Below are 23,304 nucleotides of genomic sequence, written 5' to 3' on the forward strand. Positions count from 1 at the left end.
AGTGGTCAGGAAATTCTTCTACGTGGCACACCTATCACAAAAGGTTTCTCATCCAGAAAAAGAGGTCATTGTTCCCCTCTACTCATCACTCATTAGACCCATTATAGAGTACATCACCCCTTTTGGTATGTACCTCACAAGACATCTACAACAACTGGAAAGGCCGCAAAAATACCTCACAAAGAGGATTACTGGCCTCAAACAGATGCCTTACGCAGACCGTCTCAAAAAACTCCAGCTTTACTCCGTCGCATATCGCCTACTCAGAGGCGATCTCTGCCTAACATACACAGCTGTGTCAAACCCAGAGCTGTTGGACATGCTCCACTTAAAGAAAACCCAATCCCTCTGAGCTGCACGCTCTAGGGTCCTAAACCTTGTCACCACAATAAACAGAACATGCTGGAGGGATAGATTCCTGTCCCAGAGACTTCCCATACTCTGGAATAGACTACCTATCTATGTCAAATTGAGCTCCTCATTAGCACTCAAGAAAAATCTTGATGATTGGATGGGGGTAATATGAAATTCACCCCGGAGATCACTTCTGTGGTTCTGCTTGACAGTGGCACAGGAAAATAATTTTCTTGGGTGGCGAAAGCCAGGGTACCTTTTTGGCTAGGCTTGTATAGGTCCTATGGCCAATAGCCTAGTACCTACCTATGAACTGTGCCCTGGTCCAGCAGTCTTCAGTCAGACAAGTTCTAACTGCACACTCCTGCCGCTATTTTGCAGGGGAACTTTCTTCAAAAAAGATAGCCTGGATTAGTGCTCAAGTTATACAAAGCTAGATTCAGCATGCCTGAATCTAGTCTATGCTACAGCAAACAAGGCGCACCAATTTTGGAAAGAAACGGTTCAAGTAAGCAGGCACAATAATCCTTTAATCAGAAACTCCCAGCTCAGAAGGGCAGAATCTAATCTCTCCTCCGACAAGAGTGCAAACCACACCTTTTTAATGTAAAATAACTGGCCAGCAGCCCAAGTGCTTAAACTAGAATTTATGCACTCTTAGAATAACACTAAGCGTAATTCCCAATTTAGAAGGATGTAAGCTACCTGTCTTGCCACAACATTGCAGACCACAAACCCCTTTAATATAAAACTGGTCTGAAGCCCAAGTGCTTAAACCAAAAGGCTTAGAATAACAGTTGCAATTTAATCAGGCTACTACCAAGCAGTAATAAATGCAGCAGAATAAATACAGTTGAGTACTTCTAAGAAAAGGTAAAAGCAAAATACAGTGCAATTTATGTAATATATATAATATAGTAAAATGCAAGGAGAGAGGAAGGAGGAGCAGAGGTTAAGATCCTAAGTGGGTTGGCTTTCTCAGATGTTCTGTCTGTATTAAGTAGAGTGAACACCAGACTGGGAGGGGTGTCCCAGATCAAGTTTACAGTAGGGGAAGGCAACTGCAAAGCCACCAACTATAGCAGCCCTACAAGAAAAGGGTGGGGGGGGGGGTTCCTGACAGATGAGAAACCTTAACCAATGCCACAAAATATATAAAATTCAGTCAGGCAAACAATAATTCAGTCAGGCAAAATTAAGACAATGCAGTTATCAACAAGCAGGGAAGGGACTCTCTCCTACCCCTCTATGCAGGCTTGCCATGACCCTTTGGCACACAGCCTCAGCCTTGCAGCTACACCTGTTAGCACAATTCCTGCCAGGCTCTCTAAACTCTCTGGCAGACAACATAAGGAGAAATCTTTTGGAACCACACAAGTGGCAGCTAGACCAAAGAACCTTCACCATAATAACTCAGAAATGGGGTACCCCGAAGGTCGACCTCTTTGCTTCCCACTCCAACCATCAGCTCAGCAAGTTCTACACCAGGGAACCTCACTGCAGGGCCTGGAAAGTGGATGCCCTGTCCTTCCCTTGGGTCAACCTCTCGGTCTATGCATTTCCCCCACTGTCTCTCATAACCAGGGTACTGGCTCAGAATAAGGGAGGAAAAACAGAGGACCATTCTGATTGGTCCAGACTGACCTCGCCAGCACTGGTACCCAGTGCTGCGCAGCCTGTCCCCACTGCCACCACGGCATCTCCCTCAGACCCCAACCCTCCTGACCTAGAGGGAAGGGGAATTCATGTATCCCCAATTGCAGACTCTCAGTTTGGCAGCCTGGGTTATTCCCTGACCACTGATCAAGCTGCCAATCTCAGTAAACAAATTCTAGATGTTATACTTGAGGCCAGATGCCCTAGCACTAGAAAGTTTTATGCTGACAAATGGAAAAGGTTCTGCACCTGGATTCAGGCTAAGGTCGCCGATATGGCACAGCCCTCCCTACCTCTCATTCTGGATTACCCAGCTGACCTGCTAGACAGTGTTCTCTCCTTTTCCTCTATTAAAATTCATGCCTCTGCTATCTCTATTCATTTCAACACTGTGCACCCATTTTTCTCACACCCTCTGATCAAACAGTTTTGAAGAGGGGCTAGCAACTTGAGGCCACCCAGAAGTGCACCTACCCTAGCTTGGGACCTAAAGTTTGTGTTGGAAAAGCTCACCCCCCCCCCTGCTTTGCACCAGCATCTTCAGCAGAGTTAAAGTTTCTTTCCTGGAAGACAGCCTTGCTTCTGGCCATCACTTCACCCAGAAGAGTATCCGAGCTACAAGCACTCATGGCTGTAGAGACCTTCATCATCTTCCATGCTGGCAGGGTGCCCCTCAGGACTAACCCATCCTTCATGCCCAAAGTGGTGTCCAGTGTGGCTCTCAACCAATCCATTCATTTGCCCACCTTTTCCCCTAACCCACAAAACAAGGGGGAAAGGATCCTGCACTCTCTAGGTGTGCACAGACAGCTCAGATTTTTTTCTAGACAGGACTAAGCTATTCAGAAAGACTGATCAATTGCTAGTCAGCTTTGCTGCAGTGGGCAAAGCCATATCCAAACCTTTTCCAAATGGATAGCACAGTGCATCCATTTCTGTTACAAGCAACACGGGAAACCTTCTCCCTAAGGGGGTAAGGACTCACTCTATCAGAGCAGCCTCCACCTCTCCACAGAGGTGTCCCCACCAGGGACATTCTGGAGGCTGCCACATGGACATCTGTTCACAGCTTCACGAAGCATTGCCACCTGCCTATCTTCTCCAAATCCAGGACAGGCTTTGCCACTGCAGTCTTGCAGGGCATCGTAGCCAGCCCTTAGTCTCCTTAACTGCCTCCACCCTTTTACTCAGCTTTGGGAATCAACCCAAATGTGATGACTGCAACAGTGAAACAATAATAACATAGTACAGTTGTGTACAAGTACCATAAATGTAGATGTTAGTGTGTTCACTGTTGCAGTCCTGGTTTCCCTCCCTCCATCCCCTTTTTCTTTCTCCCTCCCTCCAAGGAACTTTTTGGTATTTACTTTCTACTGGTGGGGTTCTTCCACCATATCCTGGCTCCCACTTGGGGGCTCCTGACAGGGCAAGAAAAACTTATGTAATGGCGTTGGCTGCCTTACTTTGTTCTATTGACGACCTGACATCAGTCCTGAAGCGACAGCAACCGACGCAGAAATACTAAGCCTCTGGTATTAGGGCTGGCCCAGGGCTACCCTGGCAGGGATAGCCCAAATGTGATGACTGCAACAATGAAAACCCACTAACATCTACATTTATGGTAAGTGTACACAACTGTACTTTATGAGGTCTGTGCATGCGGATGTCACATTTATGGCCCAAGGTTTATAGCCCAGCATGTGACGTCCCACACACCAACCAGCCTTAAGCTTTGACAAATGAGCCAGACATTTGGGACACCTGAGGAGGAGGATCCCTCGTGTGCGAATACTGCAACACGAGAATAGGACACTTTCTGTTGCCTTTGATAAAGCCTCCAGGTAGCTTCTTTCCCTCCTCCCTGCTGCCCTCTGGTAAGGATAGCAGATAGCTGGAGAGGCTGGGAAAGAAAATCTATACCTCAGCTACTCTGGCCTTCAGAGCATTAAACTATCAGAGACGCATGAACAAGTACAACTTGCATCTCCTTTCCCAGATTTCAAAACTGATATCAGACATGCCCGATTCTGAAAGTAAGGCCCTGGCATCCTCCCTCCTTGCCCCCTCTTTTCAAGTAGCCAGACATCCTATAAAGTGCACCTATGATGCTGTGGAAGCCTCCTCTTGAGCTACTGCTTCCTCTTCTGCCTTCAGAAGATTTGTTTGGCTTTAGACTTCAGTCTCTACCTGAGTACATCATGGCAAAACTTATGGGTGCCCCCTTGGACAATACTGCCTTCAGAATATTTGCCTTGCTTAGACTTCAGCCTCTACCTGAGGACATCAAGGCAAAACTGATGGATGCCCCCTTGGACAATACTGCCTTTTTGGGAAACCACCTGCAGTGCTCTTCAAATCTCTGCAAGAAAAAAGTAAGGAACTTAAAGATCTGAAGTAAATTTTGGTGTCCCCCTGTGTCGAAATTTTATAATTACCATGCAAAGCAAACTTTCATACATAGGCAAGCCAGAGCCCTACAATCTAGACCTCAAAAACCCAACAGTTTCCTCCTCCTGCCTCTGCTTCCCACATAACTAAACAGCCCTTTCCTGATTAGATGGGCTCTGTCTCGTGACTTAGAGCAACCAAGCCCCCCTTTCCTTTTCCCTCCCTTCCTGGGAACTTGTCACTCAGCTCTTCTGGGTGTTAAGCATCATCATCAAGAAAGGGTACTTCATGGTTTGGCAAAAGGTGCCTACCATCAGGGGAGTTCCCCTTCCACCAAAAAATCAGCCCCCCCCTTTCCCTCCACTCCTCCAAGACCTCCGAGAACAGACACTTTAGAACCTGTTCCCCAAGGGCAAGAATGAAGAGGTTTTTTACTCCCTCCTTAGTTCCAGGAAGGTAGGTCGCTGAGGATCAATTCTAGACCTCTTATCTCAGCGAGTTCCTCATAGTCCCCTCTTTCAAAATGTTAACCTTACAAACACTTTTTCCCCTCATCTTCCCTCTGGCATTTCTAGCTTCCATAAATATCAATGATGCCTACCTGTTTCACCATCCAACAACTGGTTGACAAATTGTCAGTTACTGAGGTAATTGTAAAGTAAAACAAAATCACACATGGTCCCTATACAGAATCTATTTTTTAGACTGCAGACTGGGCACAAAGAAAATGCAAGCCTTCCTCCCCCCAGGAAAAGTTTTGGTCTGTCCCATTTTTAACAAAATCTGTCTTCCACAACCCACTGCTCATCAAGGGAGATGCTGAGAACTTTGTAGATCATGGCAGCCACCTTCCCTATGCTCCCCCTGGCCAGACTTCACATGAATAAAATTTGGTGATACCTGAAATCTGTGTGGTTCTAGCACTGTCACCCCTTGGACATCCTGATTCTCCTCCTGTCAGAAAGGAGCTGCTGTGGTGGAAGGACAAGGTCATCCCCAACTCAAGACTTACATTCACACCACCACCTCCTCTTCAACAGCTTCACACAGACTCTTCAGATGAGACATGGACAGGATCACACAGAGTGCAGTAAAAATGGCAACCTTATTTTCTGAAGGAATGTATCAACCTGAAGGAATTGAGGGCTGTTCTACAAGCCTTTGAGACCTTCGCCTGTCTTTGGAAACCCTGTCCACTCATGTACATAGACAACACCACAGTTATGTAGTACATAAACAGGAAGCACCAAGTCTTGTGTAGGTTAGCACAGGATGTGTGGAACTTGGCAATTGGGATGGGCATTATTATCACAGCCACATACATCCCTTCTCAGGACAGTGTGCTAGCAGTCTCCCTATGCTGCATCCCTAGAGGACCCCCAGGAATAGACATTGAACAGAATTTTTCCACACATTTACCCTTCAGTGGGGCATTCCTTAGGCTGACCTGTTTGCATCAGCTAGCAGTCGTCTCTTTACCCTACTTCTGCACCCAGGAACCTTTTCCCCACAGCCTGGAGGACCGGTATCTTTTCCTTCGAGTGGATAGGGAAGTTCCTCTATACCTGTTTGCATCTTCTAGAAATTCTTCTTAAGGCATGAAAGAAAGTACCCATACTCCTTTTACTAGCACCCTTTTGTCCAGTGCAGGAAGTTGCATGAAAATACCTCTTTAACCAGACCTGATAACTAAGCAAAAAGGATTGCTGCTCCAATCACATCTTCCATTTCTCAACTTGACCCCCTTTGGATGATAGGATTTTACATCCACAGAGACATATCTTCTGTGAAGTGGTCATTTGTCCTACCAGAAGCCAGGAGACCCTGTCCTAGGAATCTTACACAGATTGAAAAGATTTTTCCTGTTGGTGTTAGGAGCCACTTTTGCCACAATCTCCTGCTGTACTGCACTCTTTCTGCAAGCTAATTTTCAGGTTTGGCCTATTCCTATTAAAGCTCAGTTGTCATAGCTTGCTTCCCTCTCAGTTGTCCATTTATGGCTAGGGACGAGGTCAAGCTTCTCCTCAAGGGAGTCATGTTTCTTAACCCACCAAGGAAACCCATCTTTCCCCTTGGAATCTTAAGTTTGTACTAGAAATATTACACTACATTCTTTTGAGCCAACATTATCCACTTCTTTTTACTTCTGTACTTGGGAAAAGTTGCCTTCTCTTGTTTCCCACCTTGGCTAGGAAAGTTTGAGCTAGAAGCTCTCATGGCCATTCCCCCTTTTCTTCTTTTTCACAAAGAGATGGTGACTCCTGGGATTAATTTTTTTTCATGCCCAAGGTAGTGAGCAAACTATTCCTCAGTCAGGCTATTCACCTTCCCACTTTTTTTCTCAATCCACAAAAGAGGTAGAGAAGGAATCCTGCATTATCTGGGCATTCACAGGCAGCTCACATTTTATCTGCTCAAAACTTAATCCTTCAGAAAGACTGACTAGCTGTTTGTATCATTTGAGCTCTAAGCCGGACCCAGCCCGTCTCCAAACTAAGCATTGTAGCTTAGATTTCCAAGTTTCTCTCTTTGTGCTACTCGTACTATGGTAATGCCATGACTGATTGCTCTAAAGCACATTATTCCAGGGTAGTGAATTTCTCAGTGCAGGTCTATCTTGGAGGCTGCCGCTTGGTTTTCTGTACACGTTTACCAAACCGTACAAAACTGATGCTTTCTGCGGGTCCAGGGAATCCTTTGTTAGATCAGTCCTCTCCTGACTGCTGGATAATTCTACCCAGTAACCAGCCACCCTTCCGCCCTCCTTCAGCTATTTGAATTACCCTTGCATCAGGAATACTGCAACGGTGATTTCAATAAGGACATACTTATGGTATGGTTGCATAAGAACTTAACAACAGATGTCCTACTGATCACTTTTGCAGAATTCCATACACCCTCCATCCACTCTCTACTTCACTTCTATTTTCCTATTCTCCTAACCCTTTACTTTATAACTTCTGCTGTTAAATGGGAAGAAGGGAGTTTTATGTATTCTAGCTACACCCCTCCAAGCTGACATGTCTTTTCCCCTTTTGTTAGTCTTCAGGCACTGGCTTGAAAATAGTCTGAGGATCCATGCTTGTACATCCATCTTTATACTCCAGGCATATGAGCTGAGGTCTTGGGTCAAACGTATGACCCTGGGAGGATAAAACTTTAGTACCTCGGCCTGATGTCAGTGGTGCTAACCCATATGTTAGGAATACTGCACCAGTGATCAGTAGAACATCTACTGTTGTGGTACATTCTTACACAACTGTTTTTTTTTCTATCCAGATTGTGAAAACAAGGGAGACAAGGTTATACACTCACTCTGGATGTACGTGAGCAACTTTATCTTGAAAGAATGAAGTAGTTTATGGAAGGCTGTCATCGTAACACTGTCTGAAATGGATTTGCTTGAAGCACTTTCCACAAGATTCTTAGCATCTCATGATAGCGTATTGGAAAGCGGTGAATTCAAAGTGTTGCAGAGGCCTCAAAGTACTGTTTGCAGGTGATCCTCACCTGTGTCTGACCCATATTTATTTGCCTTTGATCCTCTATTCGTACATTTACAAAACATACAAACTACATTCCTTTTCCAAGTCCAGAGTAAGCTTTTCTAGGACCATTCTTCAAGGGCTCCCTGATCCTTCCTGGTTGGATAAGCTGTGGTATTCTACTCCGTAGGCAACTGCAGCAGTGAAAATGATGAGCATAGTACATTTGTGTGAGTTGTACTTGGGCATAATGGTAGATGTTCAAATTCTTCACTGCATCAGTAGCCCTACTGACCCACCTCCCGTTGCTGTATGTAGTTCTAGCAGGATTAAATTTGTTTGTTCATGTAATGGTTGCACAAGACCAAAAGTAAAACACAAACTGGTAATGAGCGACCAGGATGTTCCACGGTCGGGGTAAACCACAGCTAATGCACAGTACTCTCTTTCATAAAAATGTCCACTGTTGATACATACATCAATAAATCCACGCTGAAGAGGTTTCTTCAAGTTTCTACAGCAATAGTGGATGTTTATTCTATAAAACCAAGTTCAAAAACAGATGAACAACACAATCGTCAATGCAGCAATTTGCAATCCAATAATTTACCCGGGTTTCGTCCGCCAAGACTAACTTCATCAGAATAACTAAGCTAATTACTGCTTCCCTTATATATACACAGGTCCACCCAATTGTTTAATTAATAGATTGTTAAACATGCTGCTTAAATCACTTTGAATAAAATAAAATGTTTAAAAATCTGTGAACATAATAAATATAAAACACATATAATACTTATAAACTCACTATATATATTTTGTGTAGTTAAATGAAAGAATTGAAATGAAATAATTACATAAAAAATACATAAAAAATTACAAAAAGGTGAAGTACTAAAATTAATATATTACTAATATGATATTATAAATATGTATTATGATGCAATATGTGAATGTCTATTATTATTTCTCTTCAATATACATGTATATGTGTATAACATACCACCCTAATTATATAAATACCATTTATTATTAAACATATATACATATCTTATAAAATGACTTGTACCATTGTATTTGTCATTCCTTTGGGTTTTCAAAACTACCTATACATTTCCCAATCTATTATTTTATAATGTACATAAAAAGTATATTAAATATATTTCACCTCCCTAATTACTTATTTTAACTTAGAAGTATGTTAAGCTATGCTATGACCTACCCTTAATATGATTCTTCATAAGGATGGGTTTAATGGTACAATATTCATTCAACCCCGGCCAATTGTGGGCATTCAATAGAATCTGCCATCTTAACTCCTGTACATCCAAATCATATTTTGTATATCTTCCCTGTGCATCATTAGATATATGATCAATGACACAAAATTTAAACCTATGGTTAGCATGTAATTGAATATGTCTAACTAGGGCATTCGTGGTTTTCATATGCTTTATATCCAAAAGATGTTCTTTAATTCTACTCCTAAATTTTCTACTTGTCTTACCTATATAAAATGCTTTGCACTGTTGACATAGTGCAACATATATAACATTTAAAGTATGACAGTTAAAGTGCCCTTTGATTTTAATATTATACAAGTTTATCTTAAGTTTATCCTTTGTGTCATTGATATACTTACATGTTGTACATCTTCCACATTTAAAATTGCCTATGGGTCTATAAGTTTTATATCTCTGTACTTCCATGTTGTTCTCAAAGTATTCTTTAAAAGATGTATCCTTTTTATATACAAACTTGATAGGTCCTTGAAATATTTGTGCCATCATGTTATCATTAATAAATAAGCCCCAATTTCTTTTAACGATATTCTTTATAGTTTGAGAAGAATCATCATATACAGAGATGTATAGGGGTATCTGATCTTTGTTTTCATTGTTCATTTTACTTATTTCTTTATTATAGCCATAACATAGTATGGCTTGATATATTCCTACATGTCTCTTGGTTTTAACTTCTTGTTTAATTGTTTCACATAAAGTTTTTAGATAACCCCTATTTAAAAACATATTTTCCATAAATTCCAACTCTTCAATAAAGTCCCCTTCTTCACTGATCCTCTTGGCCGCCCTGACCATCTGACCCTTTACTACTCCCTTTTTCTGATGGTCAGGGTGCCAACTGTCATAGTGGAGGTAAGAATTTGAAAAAGTCGATTTTCTATGAATATGTGATTTAAGCTGTCCTCTGTTCTTATCATATGTTAACTGCACATCCAAATATGATATGTTTTCATAAACAATATGATGTGTAAATTTCAGGAATCGAACATTATGATTTATATATTCAAGAAAAATTTTTAATGCCATTTCATCATTATCCCATACTATAAAAATATCGTCCAAATATCTGGAGTATATTTTGATATGTTGTTGAAATGGGCTATTAAATATATAATTATACTCCCAGTATGTCATAATTAGATTTGCATACATGGGGGCACATGCTGCCCCCATTGCAACTCCATCAGTTTGTTTATAATTCCCTTCATAATACAAAAAATTATTATGAAGTACAATTTCCATAAGGCTAATCAAGGTATTGATTTTTGTCTGATCAAATACTTTTGATTCAAAAAGCTGTTCTTCTAACCAGATTAATCCTATATCATGTGGTATTGAAGTAAAAGGATTGCATACATCTATCGTTACCAGTATATCTCCATTATTCATCTTGAATTGGTTCATTATTTTAAGGAAGTCCCAAGAATCCCTGGTTATATATGGAAATTTGGTCATACTTTGTTTAAAATGATGGTCCAGATATTGACTAATGAAACATGTGTTGTTTCTCTTTCCATCCACTATTGGTCTAAATTGTAAATTATTGAGACCTTTGTGAATTTTTGGTATGCCAAATATTCCACTGATAACCGGGAATTCATTTTTCAGATATTCATATTCATCTTCCATTATTTCACCCTGCATTAACATATCTTCCAATAAGTTATCAATTCTTTTATGGGCAATGTTAATTTCATTTAAGCTTATTTCAGAATAAGATTTACTCAATAACATAGCAGTCATGTAGGAAACATAATCCCCTTTGTCAGTTATAACAACACCACTGCCTTTATCAGGCCTCATTATCCTGATGTCTTTGATGTTTAGTATGTATTTCAGTATTTCTTCCTCATTTGTAGTCATATTACTATGTATAGGTGTTCGATATAGTTTGAAAAATTCCCTAATGTCCAATTCAACCCGTTTTTCAAATGTAGCTATTTTATCATTCATAGGTGGGTTGAAAACACTGGGTTTAGTCAAACCATGACATGTATTATTCCTATTATCGTGTATATTACCTAATGTATGTAATGGTTGCGTTTGGGATTAATTCCCCTTTTTTTGTTTGAGCAAAAGTCCTAAAGATTTTTTAGTTAGTCTGGCTGCTTATCTAGCTCCTTGCAAAAAGGGTTTAATTTAATAGACAACCAGAGTGACAGTGTGGAAGGGAATAAAAGCTTTTAGAATCAGTGCAGGCTACTGCAGCAGTGTAGAGTTAGAGCGTCTACTGTTGTGTAAGAACTTACACTCTACACTTTATATGTAGACCAAGACAGGAGAATTTTGAGGGATGATTGTAATTAGGGGTACAGAGAATAGGCAGGAGGGGGATGGAATTTACTGGAGAAAACTGGCAAATGAACAAATGTATTAGGAGCGAGTAGAGAGGGGAAGATAATAGAATTTGAGGAGGCCAATAATTCATTTGCACTGCAGGCTAGAGATTGCCTTCCCTGTCAAGGACTGATCTTAGAGTATAAGCAAAGTGGAAAATTATAGGGGAACCTAGGTGAAAGACCAGCATATATATATATATATATAATTTTTTTTTTTTTTTTTTTTTTTCAAAGTGCCGGGAAGATTGCACATGCTGGGAGGTATGATGGGAGAAGAAAGCAGTAATTGGAGTGTCTCCTGGCGTGTAATGGTTTGGCAAACTTTAAAAGCTCCCTTCAGGCTACTCTGTCAGAAATACTGGGCAAGCAGATTGATTTAACTAAGGAAATTATTTTTTTGAGCTATGATACAGAATAGGAATTGACTAGTCATAGTAAGGTCTTGCCAAGTTTAATTCTGGTGGTTGCCAAAAAAGTAATGACTAAAAAATGGAAGTCTAAACCAAATGTAGAAGTAGTATTGAATATAATAACCAAGATAAAAGAACTGAAAGTAGGATCATTAAAAAAGGTTAGGAGCAAATTGTACAGAAAAACAGCATGGGAATTATGGGAACAATACTTGCAGAATGATGTTTTGGAGGAGGAATTGATTAAGGGAAAGCAGGAATTGAATGAGCAATGTAATGTGTAACTGACAATGTACTGAACATAAGTGATGTATAATGTTTGCAACTGAATGTCATTGTGGTTGGTCATTCATAGAAATGTATGATCCCTGTGTCATAAGTGGTAATTCAGTAATGATGTTTCTTTAAATGAAAAAAGAATTCTATATCAGCTAAGACAAAAAATATATACTGCTTTTAAAGTACTTGTTGTTTCTTTTCTCCTTCTGTGTTCTCTCTCTGTACCCCAAGACTGCTGACCATTAAACCTCTGAAGCTATTCCCATCCCTTCCATGTAATGGAGACAGTAGTTTATGCCGATTTGCTCTCCACAGGGATGAAGGTCACCAGGACCCATTTTTCCCTCTGGTGAGAGTACTCTGTCATGGGGCTGTCAATAAAGATCACCATGAGAGGATTTGCAAGTAGACCTTAACCCCTCACTGTTGTGGTAATGTAAGCACTTCCATCACCACAAAGGCTACTTTAAACTCCATTGTGTCAACATGAATGCTCCCACTCGTTTGCATATTGCCAGCTTGTGTCATGGCCATGGCCATGCCTTTCATCCTGTCAGTTGCTGTGGTCTCATATTTGCCTCATTCCTGCAGCAAGCTTCACAAAGTATGAGCCACTAACCCCACTTCGGCAGCCCCACAGTTAAAAGCCATACTTTTCCCACCTTCACCTTGCACAGCTTTTACAGTGCCCTAACTGCTATTCAGATTCAGGTGGCCTGAGCCAGTCAGAGCTCCTGTCTCTGCACTTACAAGTAATGTATAGTTAATATGACATTAAAAACAAAAGGCAAGAAAATATATTTTCAATAGTATGCAGTTATTTTCATGTTTAAAATGCTCCGAACACATAGTATAATGATTACAAGCAATTTAGTATGCTGTTGTGTCAGCAGCATTGAAGATGGTAAGGATGCAGATGAATGGGTGTGATTTTCAGATGACTGATAATGTGTTAAGAAAAGAGAAGGATTTGAGTTATCCTTCAAAATAAGACATCCACAAACCACATTATTAGATGAGTGAGTTAATTTAATTACTGTACATGCTACTTTTAAGCTTGTAAAACATTTTTGTATAGTTATGGTGTTCTTAAAACATCGAGTTTTGATAAGTTTAACTATCGCTGTTCACAGAACTTCCTGTGTTGAACATTAAAGCAGTGATGTAATTTTTGGAGCTTAGTTTTTCCCAGATGTTTTTTTCATTGCTGCCAATGAAGCTTGTGCTCTTCAAACATTACTGTTTATTTGAAATAAATGTCTAACATCAGCTCTCAATCTTATTTGCAGCTGAAGTATGACAGAGAACTAGACAAGCTAAAGGGTCTTAAACTGGATGAGCTGTGGCTGGATGAAAACCCACTGTGCAAAACATTTGCAGATCAAGCAGCTTATATCAGGTCAGTTCCTGTTAATTTTGCTTACAGTGAGCCAGAGTTTGAGTAGATTTTAAAGCAATTTTTATGAATAAGAGTAGTCTGTATGTACTTTAATAGTATTAAACATCTGGCATGTTCAAGTAGGAATACTGAAAGCAGTAGAACACTGAGTTGTAGAGCAAGAGGTGGGGGGTGATTAAGTGGATTTACATCTGGAGTTATGAGCTGAAGATATCCAGTCTGCCATCAAATATCTGATGCAAGCAAGCAAGTTAGAAAAAACAAAGGGCTTGAGAGAGGCATTTTTTCTGGCATATATTAAAATTTGTCCAGATATATCTTCTGCAGGATTTATTTACATCAGTTCAAAATTTATAGCAAATAATTGTAGCATATATCAAGGAATGTTTTTAAATTTTGATGGTCTTAAATCAGTCTAGTCATTTGGAGACCATATTGTACTAAGCAATTTAAATTAGAAATGGGTTGAATTCCACTTTTTTTTTTATTCTACATTACCTAGAGGCATATTTCAGCAGTGCAGTTTGGCCAGGTTAAAAAATATTTTCATGTTTGTTCAATCTACAGTTACCCTCTTAATTCATTTCATGGATGTGTGGGTGCTAGAACCTTTTGTAGTTCTCAATGGGTTCAAGGCGCAGGGAGCACACATGCATTATCTTACAACGCGCACACAAAAGGAATGCAAATCCACTTATGGTACCTCTTTCAGATGTGGGAGAAAACTGGAACACCCAGTGAAAACCCACATGTTCACAGGAAGGACATGCAGACTTTGCATAGAAGGCATCCAGCCAAGAATCATATTGTGGACCAAGAGCTGTCAGGCAACAGAGCTAATCACGTGTTACTGTTTTCCTTCTAATTTAAAACACCTTTCATTGCACTTTCTAATTTTTTGTTTAATAGTACATTTTAGAAGTGTGTTTATTCATTTCAGTGTTATTGCAGGATCTTAGTACTAGAAGGGTACCACCCTGTGTCCATTTTGACTCAAGTCCAGAAAATATTGTCTTCGTCTTTAGATTTTCTTCATGTTCTGCCACAGCTTACATGCAGTTTGAACTAACAGTTGTGTGAGCATTTCTGTTTGAAGTAAATTTTTTCTATTTATTTAGAATATAATTACAGTACCTGGCTTAGTTAAGCACACTAATGGTGTACCAAGCCACTGAAGTGTGTGATGGACAATGTTGTTGGACTTGGGTCAAATTTCCATCATGCTGCACTTTGTTTGCTTTGTTTTTTTTTTCTCTGCATTCAACGCTGTGTGTAAAACAACTTATGTGCTGATAAAGTGGTAGCTGCTTCACCCTACCAACTCCTGTGTTGGGGCTTTCATATTTGTATGGGGTGCAGTAATTGGAATTGCAGTTGACTTGCTTATTGCTTTGCCCCTCACTTTCTTTTTCTAACCCAGCTTTTGCTAACCATAGTGTGTTGGAATTTCTTGTTATCCAATGGTTCTGTTAATGTTTCCTTTTTTGTGCAGGTGAGTAAGAACTCTGGTAAGTAAGAGGTGCTTTATTGATGCAGCACTTCCCATCACCGAGCTGCCAGACCTGGTGGATATCAACAAGTTGGAAAGACAGTAGATGAGTCTGAGCAGGGTAATACCAGAGATGAACAGAGAATATTTTTTTTGTTGAACAATGTTACTAAGTACCTTTGTGTAATACAACAGCTTAGTTCATTATCTAATGGAGCATACATGTGTGATTATCAAGAATTTTCAGTGTAAATTAAAAAAGGGGGTAACCTGATGCAAATTTGCAGCTTTTGATACAGAAGTGGCTGGAATGTGTGTTGTTCACAGTAGGAAGAGTAGGATTTATATTTGGGGAAAGGTGTTGGTGAGGGCTGGGCTAAACTACTTTATCAACATTATAGTGATTGACCATCGCTGTCTTAAGAAATTTATTTTTCATATTCTACAATATTTTTAAAGCATTTGTTTCTCTAGTGGAGAATTTTTACTGTACATTTTTCCTACATACTGTAAAGCGAAACAATTTTTTTCTCTGTTGCTGAATAACTGAATCAGTAATGTTTAATGAGTAACATGATGCCGTGAGATATCTTGTTGAATATAATTGAGCTGTCGGGCATGCAAAAGGGTTTAGTTGCTTTCTGATGTCTTATGTTAAAGCACATGGTTTCAAGCATTGGCAGCCTGAATGTTAGTAACTGTTTTTAGAAATAGCTAAAATAATTTCTTTTGTGTACATGTAGTTGTCTGATATAAGCACTAATCAAAACAGACTGTCAGAATGTTGGTTCTGGAAAGTGCATTTTGTAATTTTCTGAGGTTTGACAACTTTTGAGTTTTAATAGGAAAATGCTGGGATAAAGCAACACCACTTCATGAAATAGTTTCTGAAAGCTTTGATTTAACAATTTTTGGTTTATCCGTCTGGACTAGACAGCCTTATTTGTGTATGTGTTGTGGATTGCAAATTGTTTTGCAGGAAATAAAAAGTATGTTGGTTGTGTTATGCAAAATACAGATATATATTGAGCTTTCACTGTTGTGATGGTTTTGAACCTCATATGAAGGAATTTTTAGCTCTTTGTGCTTTCCTGTGGTATAGTGATTATGGCAAATTGAGACAGAACTGATCATTGAGGTCTGTTGCATACGATAGCCTAGGAAGTCACGACCTTTACAACTTGGTTGCGGAATCATCAGGGGGTCCAGACTTTTAGCTTTTGAACTTGACTGTTCAGGTGCTATTCACAGTGGATTTTGCATGGCTAAAGATGCAAGTATTGCTGTGGATTATGTGATATTGATGGCTGCAAAGTAACCATCCATTTTTGGTATTTGACCCTTATCTTTGAGCTTTGGGTTGGCTGTACACTTTTTCCTTTAGTCTCATTGTGTAGGTGCTTCTTTCCAGAAGCAGAACCTGTCTTTGATCCTGAAGACCTGATTTGTAAGGAGCATTGGGAGACTGTCTGACCTCTGTTTATGGGAAAGCTGACTCTGAGGATGCAAATCAGCCAGTCGGAGTTATGGGAAGTATTTCTTGCTCTTGAGGTAGAAATGAGAGCATTAAGCCTCCTGCTTTTAGTCTCAACCATTTAGTAGTGCCAGACATAAACATTGCGGCACATACTAAAGTGTTTTCCTTTTGGCTGTAGACAAAAACATCATCCTTATGGGCTGTTCATATCACAGGAAAAGGGAATGTATTGATAAGTTCTGTGAGCTACATTTTAAGTCCTGTTCTGGATTTTCAGATTCAGAAGTCCTGCTCATCCTTTGAATGAGGCACCTCAGAGACATTTCTACCACATGGGAGAGTTCAGTCTAGCTTGTGTTCCATTTACTTCAACAGGGCATTGGGAGGGTTGTGGTGAATGTGCCTGCCCTTAAAATGCTTACTGTTGCCCACATGGCTGCCAGGAAAAGTATAATTTCAGGCTGGTAAAAGTATCTCAGTACATGCCAAAGAATTTTCAAGTAACCTCTGGATCCACTTGATACACTTTATATTCTTTTTTCCCCACTATTCAAATTGGAGATCATAAGCAGAAGGACTAGAATTGTCCTATACCACTTCAGTCAATTTGTAGGTGATCCTCACCTGTGAGACCCATATTTACCATTGGGCATCACCTTGTATGAGGGTTTGTTTATAGCTCTGCATTAGTTGGTCAGTGATGTTCCTTAAGAGATTTTACATCACTGACTGCAGTTAAAGCTCGCTTTTCCTTTGCATTTGAACTTTGAGTGATATCTTTGCCTCTCCTTCAGTTGAACTGCCTTCTTGAGTTGCCCAGCAGGTGTTGTCTCTATGAAGACTCTCATTTGCTGCCACGTCTTCCTGCAGGATCTGAACTGCAAGCCCTGACTTGTAAGAAATTCTGTTTAACCTTTCACAATGATACATCACCTGTTAGTAACAATGCATACCCCCCTCCCAAAAGTGATATCAGAATTATTTTAAAACCACATCATTAGTCTCCTTGTTTTATTTCTGGGGGAAGAATCCAGAGGAGAAAAAGCCCTCCTTAACCTTGACATTCAGGTCCGGAGTTTATTTGAAGAAGGTAAATTAAGGAAGACTGACCATTTTTCCTTTCCACTGAAGGAGTGTCTTGCATTGTTTAAGTAACCTTTGCCCAGGTGGATTGCTAACTGCAGTGTGTTCTCACCAAGCTGTGAACCACCTCTTGAAAAATGCTGCCCTTCAGAGGCTACAAATTCAAGAGCAAGGTTCTAATGTCTTTTAAAAGTATGTTCATTGTTGCTTTGTGCTAGGGGGTTCTCCATGGACATCTTTTCTTGCCTTCAGCAAGCATTATTGCTTTGTCAGTGATTCCAGGAGCAGAGCCTTGGTTTGTACCTCTGTTGATTTGGGAATGTAAGTCAGTGTCTTAGGTTTGTGCTTCATCCCTCTTCCTATCAAAAGTATAATTTGGCCTGCTTGGTAGTCTTCTCGCCAGCAGCCCCACTGCATATAACTTTCAGAGTTTAATTTTAGAACTGTAAGTTTTATTTCACACGTGTCAGTAATGTTTGTCTTTAAGATTTTAATATCCTTTCCATTCATTAATGTGATGCCTATTCCCCTACATTTGAATGGCTTCCATCAAGCATCTGTAAATGGATTTTTCTTTACATACACTTCAACTAGGTAAGTGAACTGGTCCAGGGACCATTTTCAACCATGACCCAGGCCACAGTGATGGACTGTAGCAAAGTAAGAAATGCACTTAGGAATACAGTACTGCAATGGGGGCACTTGACAAGCATGTAGAACATGTAACCGAGGCATGGCACTGGGTAAGCTAAACCTAAAACAACATTTACAAGACTTCATACATTAATACTAAAATATACAATATTAATTTCATTATAAATGCATATGTTTGTAAGCATATTGCACAGCTGTTGACACTCTTGATATTACTGCAGTGTAATAGACTAGGTTTGTGCAAGTAAAAGTTGCACGGCTGTCCAAATAATAGAAGGTGTGTATAATCATATTTGCATCACTCTTGTCCCAAAAATCTCAGGTATAATCTATTTTGATATTACCTTTAGAATATAACTACCAGTAACGAAGAACAGAAGAAAGCTAGATATAGAACTTATTCTATTCCAAGAAACCACACCACCTGTCTACAGGAACTAGAATTACTCTGTATTAAACCTGATACCATTTTCCAAGGTTATCTAAACTGTTTATAGACTGGGAAACCTACACCACCACAAGTGCATAAGTACAGAGATTCCTGGACTTTCTCAGTACAGATGCCCTGGAATAATTAGATTACCCACTAGGGGGAACAACATCTTGGATCTTGCCCTTAATATGGGGGAATTTTGCACCATGCCTTTCATATCTTCATCAGATCATAAAGCTGTCTCCTTCAAAATAAAATTTAAACCAGACATCCCATCCACCCAGGGTACCTTTTAGAAATTTCTCCAAGACAAGTTACCTGCTCCTAGGTGATATATTGGCAAGTTCAAATCCCCGCCAAAACCAGTTAGTTCTGATGAATACTTGGAAATGTATACTACCCCACAAATACTAGCCATGTAAATAGCTGCAGCTGTAACCTGTAGGAGCAAGTTTGGAGTAAACCACAGAAACAATCCACATGGTGGAACCATAATATCAACAAGCTTTAAAATAAGAGAATTTTGAACAAAAGTAAGAAGAAGAATTCCCATAGTGATGTAGCCGTCATCACTGAACTAAACAAAATTCAGGAGTTTAATAAAATCCACCATTGACAGGTTTGAGGCTAAAATAGCCACCCAAGCCAGAGAGTCACAAGGCCATTTTTAGTTATGCTCGGAATCTCGGAAGCATGATGCAGTAGTGTGTTACGCCAACTGTGAATGATTTTACCTGCACTGAGGCCAAGTATAATAGTGAACCTCTGGCTGACAAATTCATCTCAATTTTTACTCTTCTCTCTGTGTATCCCTTAAGATACACCTGAAACAAAGTAACCTCCAGTGATCACACAAGACCACGTCCTGCCAGTATCCCTGAATGCATCTAAAATGTCATGAAGACACTTCAGCCTCCATACATGTTTTGTACCAAGTGAATGGACAATAGCTGTACTCATTCCCCTGCATAAGGGAAGATCTTCCACAGACCTAGGCAATTAGACGGATAGGTCTGACCAGCCTCATACAAAGCTATAAAAAGACTTGTGCAACTAATCAATAAAAACATAGGGAGCCTCCAAACATTGGACCTTTCTCAGTTTTGATTTGTCAGTGGCAGGTCATTCTTACTCAGCCTGGTGGACTTTTTTGAAAAGATGATCAAAGCATTGGGTAAAGGTAAGCAATACATATAGCATACCTCATCCCAGTCAAAGTTTTTGATGCAATCATCCAGTCTAGCATAATGTAAAAGCTAAATAAAGTAGAAATAAACCCATACACGTTCTGCAGGAACTTGGCCTCAGTGCAGGTAAAATCATTCACAGCCACCCTTGTCAGTTGGCTTGCAGGATGCAGGAAATCAAGGCAGAGGAAGCTACCTGCACAGAGAGATCAGTTACTGTTGGGAGTCCCCAGGGTTTGGTGCTGGGACCTCTCCTGTTCTGCATATTCTTCTCTGAAGTAAGTCAGTACCAAAGGGCTCTTACTGATGGACTGCTGATGACTGCAAGCTAAGAGCAGTCATTGAATCCCCAAATGACTTTGTCATCCTGGAGTAAAGTTTGTCCCAAACAAATACGTGGTACCAAGAATCATGGACCCGAAACTAAATGCCAAGAAATGCATTGTCACTTTTTGGGGGAAGTAGTTTACTCTAAAGACTAAACTGCGGTGGTGGTGCTGCGGTAGCGTTGTCGCCTCACAGTAAGATGCTGTCCGGTTCGATTCTGAGCTAGAGCGTCTTCGGTGTGGAGACGTGCGTGAATGGGCGTACCTTCATTGAAGGTTGTGCGTCAGGGCTGGCAACTCTGCACGTAAAAATCTACTGCCAATCATTAGCGGACCAGAGTTCCGCTGTGGCGACCCCTAACCGGGAAAAGCCGAAAGAGACCCACGTTTACTCCAAGGACTACCACATTGATGTTGAATCAGTTGTTTGTGATTTAGTATTATATGGACAGTGACTTAACTTTTGACCAGAATGCATTAATTGTTTTAAAAAAAGACCTATGTTGTGCAGCTTATGAACAAAAGGGGTTTCTTCTAAATCTAGAGATACCATTGTTCCCCTTTACTTGCCCAGTCATTGAGGATAATGCCCCCTTTGGTACACAAGTGTCCAGACACATTAAACAAGTGGAACGCCTACAGAGAGACATCTTACTGAAAAGATACAAGGCCTAAAAAGTATGTCCTACATGGGCCAATTCAGAGCCCTGTCACAATATTATGTATCCTTCAGACTACTAAGAGGGGACCTGTATGGCATACAGGGCATACTCTGACCCAGTACTGATGGATCACCAGCACGTCATGTCAAATGGCATCAGGAGTATTCTGTCCAGGGATTGGATCTGAACCTTTTCTGCAACATAAACAGAACACTTTGGAGGAACAGGTATAGCTCACAGAAGTTACCACTCCTCTGGAACAGACTCTTCAACTGCACAAAAAGCTCATTCCCTTTTCATATTTAACTGCAGCTTGGATCTATGGATGGGTAATAGGAAATTTACTCTGTGCCTGTCCCCTTTTACTACTAATGGACCGAGGCAGCTCCTTAATGCGTTATTCCATTAATGGGTTCTTTCGTGTTACCTATGTTAGGGACCCAGTTATTCTCAGTAGGGGTAATGTATAGTTATTGATCATGGGATGGGTAAGGTCACTAACACCAAGCAGTTTAGGTTACTTCAAGCACCAGAAGGAAAATTGGCTAGGCTTAAAGTGGCCCGTAAGGGCAGCTAGCCGAGTACTTACCAGTGGATCCGAGTAAGCTGGGCATGTGTGTAGTTTTGTTTGGTGTGTTGTGGTCACTCGGTATTTGAGGAACAAAGTGGAAAGCCTAGGAGACTGATAGATGTCGATGTGCGCAAGATATTTGCCCCAAGGATGGGTTCTTGAGAAACTTGATTTGCTGAGCTGAGGACATCAGAAAAGGAAATCCAGTTGCGAAGGGACTTGCAGTTTAACTGACACAGTGAGTATCTATGACTTCCAAAAGACTTCAATTTGGAGCTAGAGTAAAAAAAAAAAAAATATGGAGAAATGCCCCAAGGTTACAGAGCAGTAGCACATAACTTGTGTAACAGTAATATTTCTCTCAAGTTAGTGTTGCAGTAGTCCTAACCACTGGGATTTCAGCCACAGAAGGCCTGACTTCCAGAGCATAGTGCCCTTCCCCCTCCATGCTTGGCAAACATCTTCCATCATGAACTTCAGGGCATTCTCGTTACAAGATTATTCAATGTTAGATGTTTCTTGCCAAAAGTTTGCAGCATATGCCTTGATCTGTGTCCTTATTCCAGTGTGGTTCAGCTTTCTCTGGTGCTCAGAAGTATCTAGAGAATTTTTTTCTGTTGCTACTTTTGTGGTTGATGGTGATTTTTAGGCAGATTTGTACTAGAGTCTGATGTAGGACTATACGTTAGGGTATGTCAGGGCCTAAAGAAAGGTAGATATTCTTGTGATAGATTTCTTACAAAGGTTTATCTTCTGTTTTATTCCAGAATGCATTGTCAAGGACTGTTGAAGTTTGAAAAAGATTCCCCCTAAAACTCAGGAGGAGAGCAGCATTCTCAGTAAAACTACTTTGGTTAGAGAAGCTTGATCCCTGCATCTTGTACACCAAGGTGTCCTTAGATATGAGTAGCAGGAGAAAAGGTGTGCAGTCGGTGTGACTTTAATGTCTGACATGCCATCATTGTTTGAGGATGCAGACTTTTCAGATACTTAAGCACCCCTCTGACAGTACAGCTTAGATTCTTGAGGCCTTTGTGGAAGCCCATTTCAAAGCTGTGGCACGAACGAAACTGGCACATCTCACTACAAAAGAGCATGGTTTAACTTTTGTTGTAGCTGTCCATGGTCATAGCCCGCCTTATAATTTCTGAAGGGAAAGATTAACATACCACCTTCCTGGTAAGAAGATGAAGCAGCTTGGCCTCAAGCTGGAAGTCTTAAAAAACCCCTCCAGTGTTTGAACTTCCATGGTGGACATTGCAAATAAAGCCCTTGGAATGTGAGAGACAGCTCACCTGCCCCAGTTTCTGTACAGATTTCTAGTGCTAAGCCATGTAATGGAACTTTTTTCCCACCCTAACTCAGGCTTTTCCTTAACAGTAAATGATTTTATCTCAGGATTTTGTCCAAGTTTTAATAAACTCCGCTAATCTTTGATCCCTCTGTTTGGACTTTCTTTTGGTAAAAGGTGGAGGGGGCCCCACTTCTCAGAAGGTAGTAAATTACATCTCTGAGAATGAGGGGGAGGAAGAATTTATTTCAGAAAAATTACTCCACCATAGGATACAGCACTGACAGAGAAGGTGTCATTTCCTCTTCCTCACCTACAGAAGAAATCTCATTTGAAAGACAGATTGTAGGTTTAAGATATTTCATATGGTAAGCCAAGGAGACATAATGCACTTTTTTTGTCTGGATGCCCCTAAACATGAGAGTTCTCTACTTTTTTGTGGACTCCGGAGAATACTTCTTTGGCAGCCTCTAAATATCCAAACACCTGGACAGTTGCTGTGAAAAACTTAACGGCA

General features: G+C 40.4%; 1 protein-coding gene across 1 annotated transcript in view; it reads left to right on the forward strand.

The window, feature by feature from the left end:
* The window catches only part of NXF1 (nuclear RNA export factor 1), a 1,877,750-nt gene that overhangs the window by 970,984 nt on the left and 883,462 nt on the right, over positions 1–23,304 (forward strand). Inside the window, exon 8 of the mRNA XM_044075370.1 lies at positions 13,505–13,614. Coding sequence (XP_043931305.1) covers positions 13,505–13,614 — 110 coding nt within the window. The remainder of the gene's footprint in view (positions 1–13,504; positions 13,615–23,304) is intronic.

This window comes from Protopterus annectens, chromosome 6.part1, assembly GCF_019279795.1.
Source record: "Protopterus annectens isolate FY-2018-M chromosome 6.part1, PAN1.0, whole genome shotgun sequence".
Lineage (NCBI taxonomy): Eukaryota > Metazoa > Chordata > Ceratodontiformes > Protopteridae > Protopterus > Protopterus annectens.